This window comes from Ovis canadensis, chromosome 6, assembly GCF_042477335.2.
Source record: "Ovis canadensis isolate MfBH-ARS-UI-01 breed Bighorn chromosome 6, ARS-UI_OviCan_v2, whole genome shotgun sequence".
Taxonomy (NCBI): Eukaryota; Metazoa; Chordata; class Mammalia; order Artiodactyla; family Bovidae; genus Ovis; species Ovis canadensis.
In genome coordinates, this window is record NC_091250.1 from 33,532,321 (window position 1) to 33,547,686 (window position 15,366).

At 39.4% G+C, this 15,366-nt stretch overlaps 1 protein-coding gene across 3 annotated transcripts in view; it reads left to right on the top strand.

Annotated features, from left to right (window-relative positions):
• Positions 1 to 15,366, top strand: part of PAPSS1 (3'-phosphoadenosine 5'-phosphosulfate synthase 1) — a 121,982-nt gene that overhangs the window by 38,450 nt on the left and 68,166 nt on the right. For all 3 annotated transcript variants that reach the window (XM_069592968.1, XM_069592970.1, XM_069592971.1), the window contains one exon: positions 5,364 to 5,482. In XM_069592968.1, the coding sequence (XP_069449069.1) occupies positions 5,364 to 5,482 (119 nt within the window). The remainder of the gene's footprint in view (positions 1 to 5,363; positions 5,483 to 15,366) is intronic.

A 15,366-nucleotide genomic window follows, 5' to 3' on the forward strand; every position in this document is an offset into this window, starting at 1 on the left:
CCACCTGGAGTAAGCACCCTCTTTACCATTTTTGGTGTTATTAGAATTTAGCACAAAGCATGGCCTAAAAGTAGGAAGTCAAGAGATACCTGGAGTAACAGCAGGCTTGGGTTTGGAGTACAAAATGAAGCAGGGCAAAGGCTAACAGGGTTTTGCTAAGAGAACGCACTATTCATAGCAAACACCCTCTTCCAGCAACACAAGAGATGACTATACACATTAATACACCAGATGGTCAATATAAAAATCAGATTGATTATATTGATTAAATTCTTTGTAGCTGAAGATGGAAAAGCTCTATACAGACAGTAAAAAGAAGACTGTATCTCAGATCATGAACTTCTTACTGCAAAATTCAGACTTAAATTGAAGAAAATAGGGAAAACCACTGGACCATTCAGTGAAAGTGACAAATAGATTCAAGGGATTAGATCCAATAGAGTTCCTGAAGAACTATGGATGGAGGTTCATGACATTATACAAGAGATGGTGATCAAAACCATCCTGAAGAAAAAGAAATGCAGAAAGGCAAAATGGTTGTCTGAGGAGGCCTTACAAATAGCTGAGAAAAGAAAGGAAATGAAAGGCAGAGGAGGAAAGGAAAGATATACCCATCTGAATGTAAAGTTCAGAGAATAGCAAGGAGAGATAAAAAAGCCTTTATAAGTGATCAATGCAAAGAAACAGAGGAAAGCAATAAAATGGGAAAGACTAGAGATCTCTTCAAGAAAATTAGAGATACCAAGGGAACATTTCATGGAAAGGTGGATTCAGTAAAGTACAGAAATGGTAGGGACTTAACAGAAACAGAAGATATTAAGAAGAGATGGCAAGAATACACAGAAGAACTATACAAAAAAGATGATAATGATCTGGATGACCACAATGGTGTGATCACTCACTTAGAGCCAGACATCCTGGCGTGTGTAGTCAAGTGGGCCTTAGGAAGCATCACTATGAACAAAGCTAGTGGAGGTGATGAAATTCCAGTTGAGCTATTTCTAATCCTGAAAGATGATGCTGTGAAAGTGCTGCACTCAATATGCCAGCAAATTTGGAAAAAGCAGTTTTCATTCTAATCCCAAAGAAAGGCGATGCCAAAGAAAGCTCAAAACTACCACACAATTGTCCTCATTTCATGTGCTGGTAAAGTAATGCTCAAAATCCTTCAAGCAAAGGTGGGAGGGGGTTCAGGATGGGGAAGACATGTACACCCATGGCTAATTCATGTCAATGTATGGCAAAAACTACTATAATATTGTAAAGTAATTAGCCTCCAATTAAAATTAAGTAATTAATTAAAAAAAAAATCCTCCAAACGTGGCTTCAATAGTATGTGAACCGGGAACTTCCAGATGTACAAATTGGATTTAGAAAAGGCAGAGGAACCAGAGATCAAATTGCCAACATCCGTTGGATCATAGAAAAAGCTAGAGAATTCCAGAAAAAAATCTGCTTCATTGACTGTGCTAAAGCTTTTGATTGTGTGGATCACAACAGCCTGTGGAAAGTTCTTCAAGAGATGGGAATACCAGACCACCTTACCTGCCTCCTGAGAAATCTCTATTCAGGTCAAGAAGCAACAGGTAGAACTGGACATGAAACAATGGACTGGTTTCTAATTGGGAAAGGAGTATGTCAGATGGTATATTGTCACCCTGCCCTTTTAACTTATATACAGAGTACATCATGCAAAATGCTGGGCTGGATGAAGCACAAGCTGGAATTAAGATTGCAGGGAGAAATATAAATAATCTCAGATATGCAGCTGACACTATTCTTATGGAAGAAGGCAAGAGGAATTAAAGAGCCTCTTGATGAAGGTGAAAGAGGAGAGTGAAAAAGCTGGCTTAAAATTCAACATTCAGAAAACAAAGATATAGCATCCGGTCCCATTACTTCATGGCAAATAGATGGGGAAACAGTGACAGACTTAATTTTCTTGGGCTCCAGAATCACTGCTGACAGTGACCGCAGCCATGAAATTAAAAGACACTTGCTCGTTGGAAGAAAAGCAATGACAAACCTAGACAGCATATTAAAAAGCAGAGATGTTACTTTGCCATCGAAAGTCTGTATAGTCAAAGCTATGGTTTTTCTACTAGTCATGTATGGATGTGAGAGCTGGACAGTAAAAAAGGCTGAGTGCCAAAGAATTGATTCCTTTGAACCGTGGGGCTGGTGAATACTCTTGAGAGTCTCTTGGACAGCAAGAAGATCAAACCAGTCAATCCTAAAGGAAGTCAACCCTGAATATACATTGGAAGGACTGATGCTGAAGCTCCAATCCTTTGGCCGCCTAATATGAAAAGCCTACTGATTGGAAAAGGTCCTGCTGCTGGGAAAGATTGAAGGCAGGAGAAGGGGACAACAGGGGATGAGATGGTTTGATGGCATCACCAACTCAATGGACATGAGTTTGAGCAAATACTGGGAGATGGTGAATGATAGGGAAGCCTGATGTGCTGTAGTCCACGGGGTCGCAAAAAGTTGGACACGACTGAGCGACTGAACAACAACAAATGGCCCAAAGCATAATACTTAGTGCATACTCAGTAAATGCTTGTGGGGTGGTATGGAAGGTGGAGTAGAAGTCACGTGTTCAGCATGTTGATCTCCGCTATTTGCAAAGTTTGTGTTTGGCGCTAGGGGTGTAAAGTTGAATAAGAAGACCAAAGCCAAAATACCTAAAGTCACTTGCAGTTTACATTCTGTATCTGGGAGTATATTTGTATTGGTTCAGTTTTCTCCATGTTGCTTGTACGCCAAGTATTTATTGATTCCTCTGATTAGGCACTGATAAAACATTCCTTAGGTTAATGTATACCTATGTGCATAAGTGTACCCACATTTATTTATTTTAGGTTAGCCATGATACTAGAGTTCCTGACTGGGTAGTTTTTAGAAATCGTTTACTTGTTAGAATGGTGCTTAGAGAGTTTCCTAGCAATGACCCTTGATGGTAAAAATTCAAGGACAGGTGGTATTACATCCATTCAGCGGACCTCAGGCTTTTATATGGCATTACTAAACTGTAAGTGTATGCCTCTGTCAGATACCTTAATACCTAGATTATTTTCATGATTAATGCTTAAGTAGTTATAATCTACTTATATAAATGTTTTCCTCACAATGTACATTTAGTATAATCACTTATGGGATAAATTATTTAGGAAGAAACTTCCTGGACTTTTAAAATGTTAAACCAAACCTCCTAACACAGTGATCTTCAGGCTTTGCTGCACACAAGGATCACCTAGGAGAACTTAAAAAATCGAGTGCCAAGGCTGAATCCCAGACCAATGAAATCAGAATCTCTGGAGGGTTGGACCTGGTGATTCCAAGTTGTAGCTACATTTGAGAATTAGAACTTATGAACTACAGTTTTAAATAACCAGATTTGTTTGTTTCCTACCTATGTTACTATGACTCACCAGTAAGTAAGTAACTATGACTCACTGTTGGAAGTATCAGTAATGCAAAAATTTCTTCTTGGGCTTAGGACTTCATGTGATACTTAGGAATATGAGATAGAAAAAGAATGAAATAGGTGGGTTGTAGACTTATAGTGTTCATCTTAAAGCTTCTTTAATACCTATGCCTCTTTTTAAGAATAAAAAAAAAAACCTTCGAATTTTATATTGGAATATAGTCAGTGAACAGTGTTGTCATAGTTTCAGGTGAATAGCAAAGGGACTCAGCCTTACATAATACATGTATCCATTTTTCCCCAAACTCCCCTCCCATCGAGGCTGCCACAAAACTTTGAGCAGAGTTCCCTGTGCTATACAGCAGGTCCTTTTGGTTTTCCATTTTAAATATAACGGAGTGTACATGTCCATCCCAAAGTCCCTAACTGTCCCTTCCCCTTATCCTTCTGCAATCGTTAAGCTTGTTCTCGAAGTCGGTTCATTTGATGCCTATGCCTCTTAATAGTAATAATTTTAAATTCACATTTACCATTCTAACCCAGGAATTGGTGTTCTAAGGCAAACAGGCCCTGAATGACTTAGGTATGGAGTAATGTGAAAGACAGGAATAGCATACTTTTAGCTCAGCCAGCCCATTCTGTGGTAGTAAGATATATTCTTTCTCTTCTAGCAGTTACACAGTAGCACATATGTGATAGGGAAAATCTAAATAGTGGTTAATACCTAAATTGATTGCATTTGATTGTGGAATGTATTTGATGGTATAACAGGATTCCTCACCTACGTTTTGCTTGAGCTGATAGTAGTTAATCGATCTTGATTAACTTAATGTGATCTTGAACACTTACTGTGATGGCAGAAGAAGCCTGCAGAGCTTTAATTTGGCTGCAGATAATCCTGGTGAATATAATAGACAGATTGACTTGGCATCAGTTTTTGCACTGAGAGGGAAAAAAACCTTGATGAGGTTGGTTGTATGCCCAGAGCTTAGGCGCTATATCCTGTGTCCCTGTGGAGAAATTGGATGCTCTGGGTCACTTGGTATTCATTCCTGTTTCTTCATACAAGGCACTTACTTAACAGAGAGGAAGACAGGTGATAGAAGTATTGTCTATCCTCATTATTTAAAGATTCCAGATCTGCACATGTGCCTACTCACTCAGGTTTATTTCTAACCCCCACATCAGTGTAGCCACAGTGCTTTGGCTTGTAAACACACACAGAGCAGCAACATTTTAGTCACCCAGAGTACATGCTCCCAGCTCAAGTATGAACAATGCCTTTGTGTTTCAGCTCCCATGCTGTAAAGGAGTGTCCTTTACACAGCCTATTTAGTGCCATGTCTTTCACTTTTTGGCTTTTTGTTGGTGATTTTGCTTTTTAAAAATGCACTCCTCTACCTTGGCATGGTGCTGAAGTGTTGTCTAGTTGTGTGAACTGCAGGAAGACTGACCTGCCTTGGGGAGAAAATACGCGTGTTAGATAAGCTTTGTTCAGATGTGAATTCTGGTGCTTGTAGCCATTATTTTGGTGTTAACGAATCAACTATATATATATATATATATAGATATATAAAGAAATACTCATAAAAAGTTATATATTAATTGGTTGATAAAAATTTGGTGACCGGAAGCTCACAGGAACCCACCTCCATGTTTCTCCTTGGAGCTGAGGTTTAGTATTCACTACTTCCATGTTTGTGGCAATTTTATTGAACACGATCGCTGCAAATAAGGAGGATCGACTGTTTATGTTCAGAGAAGGAACAAAAGTTTAATTAGAAATCTTCTCCCCAGAAAGAAGTTTCAATAATATAACCCTGTAACCTAAAAGGGGGAGTGTAAAAATGAACTTCAGCATAGCAGAGACTTGCGCTGAAGAAACAGACTTCTTTTAATTTCCACCCTCTCTATCATCTGTTACCTTTTATAGGTTTCACTGGGATTGATTCTGAATATGAAAAGCCAGAGGCCCCTGAATTAGTGCTGAAAACAGACTCCTGTGATGTAAATGACTGTGTCCAGCAGGTGGTGGAGCTTCTACAGGAACGGGTAAGAGGATGTCAAAAGAGCGAATTCCCAGAGGATGATTGTGTCCGTTTTATAACATTCCCTCTCCAAATAAAGGATGGTGGTAATATGGAGTAACATGTATATTTTAAGTTCTTTTTTTTCTTCCAAATTTATTGAGACATAATTGATATACAGCATTGTTAGTTTATAGTGTACAGCATAATGATTTGACTTACATCTTGAAGTGACTATCACAGTAAGTTTAGTGAACATCCATCATCTCATGTAGACACAAAATTAAAGAAATAGAAATATTTGTGTGTGTGAGTGTGTGTGTGATAACTCTTAGGATTTGCTCTCTCAGGAACTTTAGTATATAACATACTGCAGGGCTAATGACTTAGGATTTGCTCTCAGGAACTTTAGTATATAGCATACAGTGGGGCTAATGACTTAGGGTTTGCTCTCTCAGGAACTTTAGTATATAACATACAGCAGGGCTAATGGCACTTGTAATGTTGTACATGACATCCCCAGTTCAGTTCAGTTCAGTCGCGGCCGACTCTTTGTGACCCCATGAATCGCAGCACGCCAGGCCTCCCTGTCCATCACCAACTCCCGGAGTTCACTCAGACTCACGTCCATCGAGTTGGTGATGCCATCCGGCCATCTCATGCCCAGTACTCACCTTATCCCTGGAGATTGTGCTTCTTGACTGCTTTCCTCCAGTTCCCTCTCCTCCCCACCCCTTCCTCTGGTAACTACAAATCTGATCTCTTTTTTTTTGTGAGTTTGTTTGTGTTTGTGTGTTTTTAAAGCATAATTGACCTAGAACCCTGGGTTAGTTTCTGTCACATAACAGAATGGTGTTTTTATACATTTCAAAATGATCACCCCAATAAATCTAGTTATTACATGTCACCACAAAAATATTACTTAGTTATTAACTATATTCCCCACATTGTATATTTCTCTAGGAGCTGTAAGTTTGTCCCTGAGTCAGCCTCACCTATTTCTTTCCTTCTCCCCAGTGCCCTCTCTTCTGGTAAACGCCGATTTGTTCTCTGTGTCAGTAACTCTGTTTCTGTTTTGTTAAGCTTGTTCATTTCTTTTTTTAGATTCCATATATAAGTGAAATCAAACTGTTTATTTTTCTCTGTCTGACTTAATCATATCCTCCTTAATCATATCCTCATATCATCCATATTGTCATAAGTGGCAAGATTCCATTTTCTTTTGTGGCTAATATTTCCTTGTATACATCTACCACAACTTTATCCATTCATCTGCTGATGGGTACTTGGGTTGCATCCATATCTTGGATGTGTAAATAATGCAACATAGGGGTGTGTATATTTTTTCTAATTAGTGTTTTTATTTTCTTTGGACAGATACCTAGAAGAGTTATTGCTGGACCATATGATAGTTCTATTTTTAATTTTTTGAGGACTATCTGTACTCTTTTCCATAGTGGCTACACTAATATGTATTCCACCAATAGAGTATGAGGATTCCCTTTTCTACACATTCTTGACAATACTTGTTATAACTTGTTGTGATTTTGATAATAACCATTCTGACAGGTGTGAGGTAATATCTCACTATGGTTTTGATTTGTATTTCCCTGATGATCAGTGATGTTGAACATCTTTTCATGTACCTGTTTATCAGTTGCGTATCTTTGTGAAAATGTCTGTTCAGCTCCTAAGAACCTCTGCCCATTTTTTAATCTTTTTTTTTAATGTTAGTTGTATGAGTTCTTTGTATATTTTGGATATTAACCTTATCAGATGTATCATTTGAAAAATATCTTCTCGCATTCAGTAGGAGACCTTTTTGTTTTGTAGTTAATTTCCTTTGCTGTGCAAATTCTTTTAGTTTGATGTAGTCCCGTATGTTTATTTTTGATGGTGTTTCCATTCCTGAAGAGACATAACCAAAAAAAAAAAAAAAGTTATTAAGGCCAGAGAGCATACTGTGTTTTCTTGTAGAAGTTTTATGGTTTCAGGTCTTACATTTAATAAGACTTTAATCCACTTTTAATTTATTTTTTTATATGGTATGAGAAAGTTGGTCAGTTTGATTCTTTTGCATGTAGCTATCCAGTTTTCCTAAAAGTGTTTATTGAAGAGGCTGTCTTTTTCCTATTGTATATTCTTGGCCCCCTTGTTGTAGATTAATTGCCCATATAAGTGTGGGTTCATTTCTAGGCTCTCTATTCTGTTTGTTTGATCTATGTGTCTGTTTTTGTACCATAATGTTTTGATGACTGTAGCTTTATAGTACAGTTTGAAATTTTTAGGGAAGCATGATACCTCCAGCTTTGTTCTTCTTTCTCAAGATTGTTTTAGCTGTTTGGAGTATTTTGTGTTTCCATACAAAATTTAAGATTATTTATTCCACTACTGTAAAAAATGCCATTAGTAGTTTGTTAGGGATTGTATTGAATTTGTAGATTGCCTTGAGTAGTGTGCTCGTTTTAACTGAATTAATTCTTCCAATCCATGGCCAAGGTATATCTTTCCGCCTGTCATCTTCAGTTTCTTTCATTAGTGTCTTATAGTTTTCTGGTAACAAGTCTTTTACGTGCTTAGCTAGATTTATTCCTGTTTTATTCTTTTTGATGTGATTGTAAATGGAATTGTCTTCTTAAGATCTCTTTCTGATAGCTCATTGTTAGTGTATAGCAATGCAATAGATTTCTGTACATTAATTTTGTAACCTGCAACTTTACTGAATTCGTTGATTAACTCTAGTAGTTTTTGATAGTCTCTTGCAGATTTTCTATGATTTTCTGTGTTGAGTTTCCTTATTCTTTGGTTACTCTTAATGTACTACCAGATTTCTCCGGTGGTGAGCTGTTCCACCTCGTCCTTAGTGTGGGATCTGGCCTGCAGAGAGCTTTCCCCAGTGTTTCTACTTTACCTGCAGCTTTTAGCATTCACTTGATGCCTGTACTAGTGTTCTTGCTCCTCTCTCAGCAGTAAACTACTGTGGCTTATTACCACACTTATTACCACTTACTACCTCCTGCTAGCTGAGCTCATGATGGGGAAGTGATGGTGGTTCCCAGTTATACTGAAGTTCCAGCTTCAGTCTTTTTTCTTTTTTAATAAAGGAGGGGCAATATTTTTATTTATTTTTTTTATTTATTTTTTCCATGGCCAATTTTATTTTATTTTATTTTATTTTTTTAAATTTTATTTATTTATTTATTTTTTTACAGATGAATTTTTTTTTTAAATTTTAAAATCTTTAATTCTTACATGCGTTCCCAAACATGCAATATTTTTAAAATTAATTCTTTCTTTTTGTTTTTTTGACTGCACTGGTCTTCATTGCTTTGCATGGGCTTTCTCTAGTTGTGGCGAGCAGGGGCTACTCTTCATTCTGGTGCACGGGCTTCTCACTGCAGTTGCTTCTTTAGCTGCGGAGCACAGGCAAAAGCAGAGACATTACTTTGCCAGCAAAGGTCCGTCTAGTCAAGGCTATGGTTTTTCCAGTGGTCATGTATGGACGTGAGAGTTGGACTGTGAAGAAAGCTGAGTGCCGAAGAACTGATGCTTTTGAACTGTGATGTTGGAGAAGACTCTTGAGAGTCCCTTGGACTGCAAGGAGATCCAACCAGTCCATTCTGAAGGAGATCAACCCTGGAATTTCTTTGGAAGGAATGATGCTAAAGCTGAAACTCCAGTACTTTGGCCACCTCATGCGAGGAGTTGACTCATTGTAAAAGACTCTGATGCTGGGAGGGATTGAGGGCAGGAGGAGAAGGGGACGACAGAGGATGAGATGGCTGGATGGCATCACTGACTCGATGGACCTGAGTCTGAGTGAACTGCGGGAGTTGGTGATGGACAGGGAGGCCTGGCATGCTGCGATTCATGGGGTCACAAAGAGTCGGACACGACTGAGTGACTGAACTGAACTGAACTGAACAGGCTCTAGGCATATGGGCTAGGCAGTCGTGGCCCACAGGCTTAGTTGCTCTGTGGCATGTGGGATCTTCCTAGAGCAGGGATGAAACATGTATCCGCTGCCTTGGCAGGCAGATTCTTATCCACTGTCCCACCAGGGAAGTCCCAGCTTCAGTCTTAAGCAGGACAAATGTCCCCAGGGCTTGAGGGAGTTCTTTCTTAATGTCTCTTCCCCTCCCTGCATGGTAGCTAGCCTCTCCTTGAATCTGGGAGGTCTTGGAGGATGAGTCTCATGCCCCTCATGTGTAGATCCCTGGCTTGTATCGGTTCAGGGTCTTGGGCCAAGACAGTTTCTTCTACCTCCTTTCGGAGGACCATACTTGGTTCTGCTGTTGCTGTTGTTCAGTTGCTAAGTTGTGTTCAAATCTTTGTGACTTCATGGACTAAAGCATGCCAGGCTCCTCTGTCCTGTGCTGTCTCCCAAAGGCTGCTCAAATTCATGTCCATTGAATCAGTGATGCTATCTAACCATCTCATCCTCTTCTGGTCCCTTCTCCTTTTGCCTTTATTTTTTTCCCCAGCATAAGGGTCTTTTCAAGTGAGTTGACTCTTTGCATCAGCTGACCAAAGTATTGGAGCTTCAGCTTCATTCAGCTTTAGTCCTTCCAGTGAATATTCAGTGTTGATTTCCTTCAGGATTGACTGGTTTGATCTCCTCGCAGTCCAAGGGACTCTCAAGAGTCTTCTCCAGCACCACAATTCAAAAGCATCAATTCTTCGGTGCTCAGCTTTCTTTATGATCCAACTCTCACATCTGTACATGACTACTTGCTTCTATAGACCTCGTGCAAAACAGTGGACCCTGGGCGGAGTGAGGGGTCCTTGCCGTCCCCCATCAGCTTAATGCTTTTGTGTTGGATGAGACAGTGTTGCAGGGGGCAGGCAGAGCCATGTGCTTTCACCACTGAGGGAGCTCACTCTCCAGCCTCCAGACCTGCTCCTCATCTTCCTTCTGCAAACCTGTTATGGGCCCACTTAGGGTGAGTGCAGAACTCCTAGTGTCTGGGTTCCCAGTGATAACAACCCACCATAAAAGTCCACACTCAGCCATTTGAGCTTTAAAATCTTTAAAGCTGTTTTCTTCTTTCTGTCTTTACTACAGCCACCTCTTCTTCTTAGTCTCTACTGTAGGGAGATAATTCGTGTGTCTTGACTTTTTTTGGTGGGACTTGTCACTCTTTGGAAGCAGTTCATGTTACTGCGTTAGGACCTCAGCTCTGTGATGGGCTCAGGAAAGTTTGATTTTATAGATTAGCTGGTCTTTCTCCTTGTTAGGTGGTGGTCACTTGTGAGATCTGTTTCATTTTCAGTGTACTGTCTATCCTTACTCTACTTTGTGAGGTTGTTTATAGTTTTCTTCTAAATTTGTATGAAATTAGTGAGGTGAAACTAGTGGTAAAAAACTTGCCTGCCAACGCAGGACATGTGAGAGACGCAGGTTCAGTCCCTGGGTTGGGGAAGATCCCCTGGAGACGGAAATGGCAACCCACTCCAATATCCTTGACTGGAGAATCCCATGGACAGAGGAACCTAGAGGGCTACAGACCGTGGGGTCGCAAAGGGTCGGACATGACTGAAGCAACTTAGCACGCATGCACAGTGAGTATCCTCTGTCATTTTCACTGAGCTGTGTTTTCAATATTTTTTCTTTCTTTCTTCTTAAATTTATTTTTGGCTGTGCTGTGTCTTTATTGCTGCATGCAGGCTCTCTCTAGTTGCAGCAAGCCGGGGCTAGTCTTCATCTCAGTGCACGGTCTTCTCATTGCCTTGACTTCTCTCGGGCCGGTGTGCAGGCTTCAGTAGTTCGGGTCATGAGCTCAGTAGGCAAGGTGCGTGGGCTGAGTAGTTGTGGCACAGGGCCTTGGTTGCTCCGTGGCATGTGGGATCTTCCTGAACCAGGGATCGAACCCACGTCTCCTGCATTGACAGGTGGACTCTTAACCACTGGACCACGAGGGAAGTTCCTTCCTTTATATTTTGATATAATTTTGTTTGTATGTTTTGTGTATTGAACCCGTCCATATTTTCTTTTTTAACTTAAGACTTGTATCAATGTGGGAAGGATATACATAGTTCTATTTTCTGTTAGTTTGAATTATCTATTTTTTGCATCTAACTAGTGATTCTATGTGTTTTATGAAACTTCAGGAAAATGCACATAGATATTGTAAAATTTTGGTTCATGAATCTCTGAATCCATTTTATGGGCTTTAGATAATTCCAGATAGTTCAGACACTTAAAAGGGATTAGTTACTTAATAGGTGATGGCCATCCTTCCTTCCTTTCTTTCCTTCAATTCCTAAACACTTCTTTGGGGCCCTGCTTAGAATAATATCATTTGAATTTGACCCTTTAGTACATAGAGGCTATTTTTTTTTGGTAGTAGTGGTCAAATGATTTTTTTAAAATTTATCTTGATAAAATTTTGTGACTCTTCTGTGAGTGTAAAATAGGACAGAGTTCTTATATATCTTTCATTAGCTTCCTGTTAGGTTAATAACTTGTATAATCATAGATCTTGTCTCAGAACTGAGAAATTAACCTTGGTACTAAAGCATAAGCTTATTTGGATTTCACCAGTTTCCCCACTAATGTCCTTTCCAGTTCTCTGATTCAATCCAAGAGTCTTCACTGTATTGACTTATTTTTAACCATGATTCTGTAAGGTGAAACTATGGGCTCACATGATGTCTGTTGTGCACAGGATTTTGCTTCCCCCCAACCCAGTGGTAAAAAATGCAGGATTGACAGTCATTGTAATTTTAGGCTCGCTGTACTCGATATTCCCTCAAGTGGCCACCCCACCTCCAGTTCTGTATGCTTTTTATTCCATTTTATGTTGTTGGCAGAATCATCTTTCTAAAATGTAGTCTAATCCTTTCTGTCATTTACTCTAAAATATGTATTGATTTTTCCCAGTGTTTATAGGATTAAGGTGACTTGTGTTCGAGGTTCTCCATAGTTTGGTTTGAAGCTGGATTTTTTATGTTTCACTACAGTGTTTACCTTTTTTTTTTCTTTCCTTTTTTTGATGCTGTTACTTGCCTTAGTCTCTGTGGCCTTAATTATTGCCTTGCTCCTAATTTGTTTGTTCTTAATTAATGATTGTACCTGTTATTGTTCCTTTTATATGGTCTGTTATGGTCTATTCTTCCTTTTATTAATCTATATTATGCTTGCTAGACAGTCTCATAATTGGACAGTTTTATTCAAGGTTTTGAAAAAGGAATAGATAAGGAACTAATGTCTAATAAATGCTTGTTGTAAAGGACACGTATGTGGGGCTTTGTTTTTTAAAATATTTGCTTTGATGGTTAGAACTGGGGGAAAGTGGTCTTTCTTCTACTTTAGCTTCTAACTAGTTCTCCCTTGAATTACTATGGTGGTTTCCCACTTGGTCTTTGCACTGAGTGTATATGTCATCTAATTGTATTCACACAGTTAACCTATGAGTATTTCGGAGATCTGTGCTAATCGGCTCATGAACATATTGGATTCTGTGTCTAGGACTCCAGGTGCATGAATTCCTAGAACTCATTTTCACACGCCTCTGGCTTTTACTTTCAAGTGTCCTCATTACACCTCAAGTACAATATAAATGATTTTACAGCGGAAGGATATTCTGGCAATATTCTAGTTTAAGATAGAAATTTTCTTTTGAAAAATTATTCATTTGGGTGGTGACAAAAGAAATGTAAACGCTTCCTTAATGCAGTTGCTTTTTCACGTACCACCCTCTTTTGGGGAAAGATTGCAATTATGTGCTTTCTTAAGGAAATTATTTCACTTCACATTGAAAGTATGTATTTCTGCTTGTACTGATTGATTCTGTAAATTAATTTAGCAAATACTTGGTGCCGTACATACTAGGCACTGTTGCAAACCACTGTGGATGTGGCAGTGAATTAAACAGTACAGATTCCTGCCTCATGAACATTAATTTTTGGTCCTTTGTTGTTCAGTTGCTCAGTTATGTCCTCCTCTTTGAGACCCACATGGACTGCAGCACGCCAGGCTCCCCTGTCCTTTACCGTCTCCTGGAGCTTGCTCAAACTCATGTCCATTGAGTCGGTGATGCCATCCAACCATCTCATCCTCTGTCTTCTCCTCCTGCCTTCAATCTTTCCCATCATCAAGGTTGTTTCTAGTTAGTTGGCTCTTCACATCAGGTGGCCAAAGTATTGGAGCTTCAGCTTCAGCATCAGTTCTTCCAGTATTCAAGATTGATTTCCTTTAGGGTTGACTGGTTTGATCTCCTTGCACTCTAAGGGACTCTCAAGAGTCTTCTCCGACACCACAGCTCAAAAGCACCAATTCTTTGATGTTCAGCCTTTTTTATGGTCCAAGTCTTGCATCCAACTACTGGAAAAACCATAGCTTTGACTGTTATTGGCAAAGTAATGTCTCTGGTTTTTAATACACAATCTATGTTTGTCCTTCTTCCAGGGAGCAAGTGTCTTTTAATTTCATGACTGCAATCACTGTCTATAGTGATTTTGGAGCCCAAGAAAATAAAGTCTGTCACTGTTTCCATTTTTTCCCCATCTATTTGCCATGAAGTGATGGGACAGGATGCCATGATCTTCATTTTTTGAATGTTGAGTTTTAAGTCAGCTTTTTCACTCTCCTCTTTCACTTTCATCTACAGGCTCTTTAATTCCTCTTCACTTTCTGCCATATGTGTGGTGTCATCTGCTTATCTGAGGTTATTGATATTTCTCTTGATTCCAGCTTGTGCTTCATCCAGCCTGGCATTTCACATGATGTACTCTGCATATAAGTTAAATAAGCAGGGTGACAATATAGAGCCTTAACGTACTCCTTTCCCGATTTGGAACCAGTCCATTGTTTCATGTCCAGTTCTACCTGTTGCTTCTTGAACTGCATACAAGTTTCTCAGGAGGCAGGTAAGGTGGTGTGGTATTCCCATCTCTTGAAGAATTTTCCACAGTTTGTTGTGATCCACACAGTGCAAGGAAATGGCAACCCCCTCTAGTATTCTTGCCTGGAGAATCCAGGACAGAGGAGCCTGGCAGGCTACAGTCTCTGGGGTCGCAAGAGTTGTACACGACTTAGCTTCTAAACCACCACCACGAAGTCAAAGGCTTTAGCAGAGTCAGTGAAGCAGAAGTAGATGTATTTCTGAAATTCTTTAGCTTTTTCTATGATCCAAGGAATGTTGGCGATTTGATCTCTGGTTCCTCTGCCTTTTCTAAATCCAGCTTGAACATCTAGAATTTCTCGGTTTAGGTACTATTGAAGCCTAACTTGGAGAATTTTGAGCATTACCTTGCTAGTATGTGAAATGAGTGCAGTTGTATGGTAGTTTGAACATTCTTTGGCATTGCCCTTCTTTGGGATTGGAATGAAAACTGACCTTTTCCAGTCTTGTGGCCACTGCTGAGTTTTCCATATTTGCTGGCGTATAGAGTATAGCACTTTAACAGCATTATCTTATAGGATTTGAGGTAGCTCTCTAGAATTCCATCACCTCCACTAGCTTTGTTCCTTACAACCTTTGATTTTGGATATTTGGTTCTCACAACCGTTCTTCATAATTGTAAGTTAGAATGACTGTATAAATTCTTTTAAAACATGAGAGAGAATTTTTAAAAAATTCAAGAAAGAAATTCACACACATACATAACTGCTTCTCTTCTGATGTTTGTTTTCTTTTGATTGACTTTCTCACAAAGTTGAATCTCAAATGAGCATTAGGGCACATGGGGAAACCAGTGAATACCTGACATTCAGCTCAAAGTTTATGGTGATACAAGGAGTTGGCTTGCCTGCAGCACCCTGATCACAAGGACTTACTATAGTGTGCACTTTTTCTAACAAACTGTCTACATGGTGATCCAGGAGTGGATCAAGTTCAATGCACTTGAACTTCATTGTCATCACAAAGACATTTGTTAGGGTTTCCAAAGGTGGGTTGTTATTGT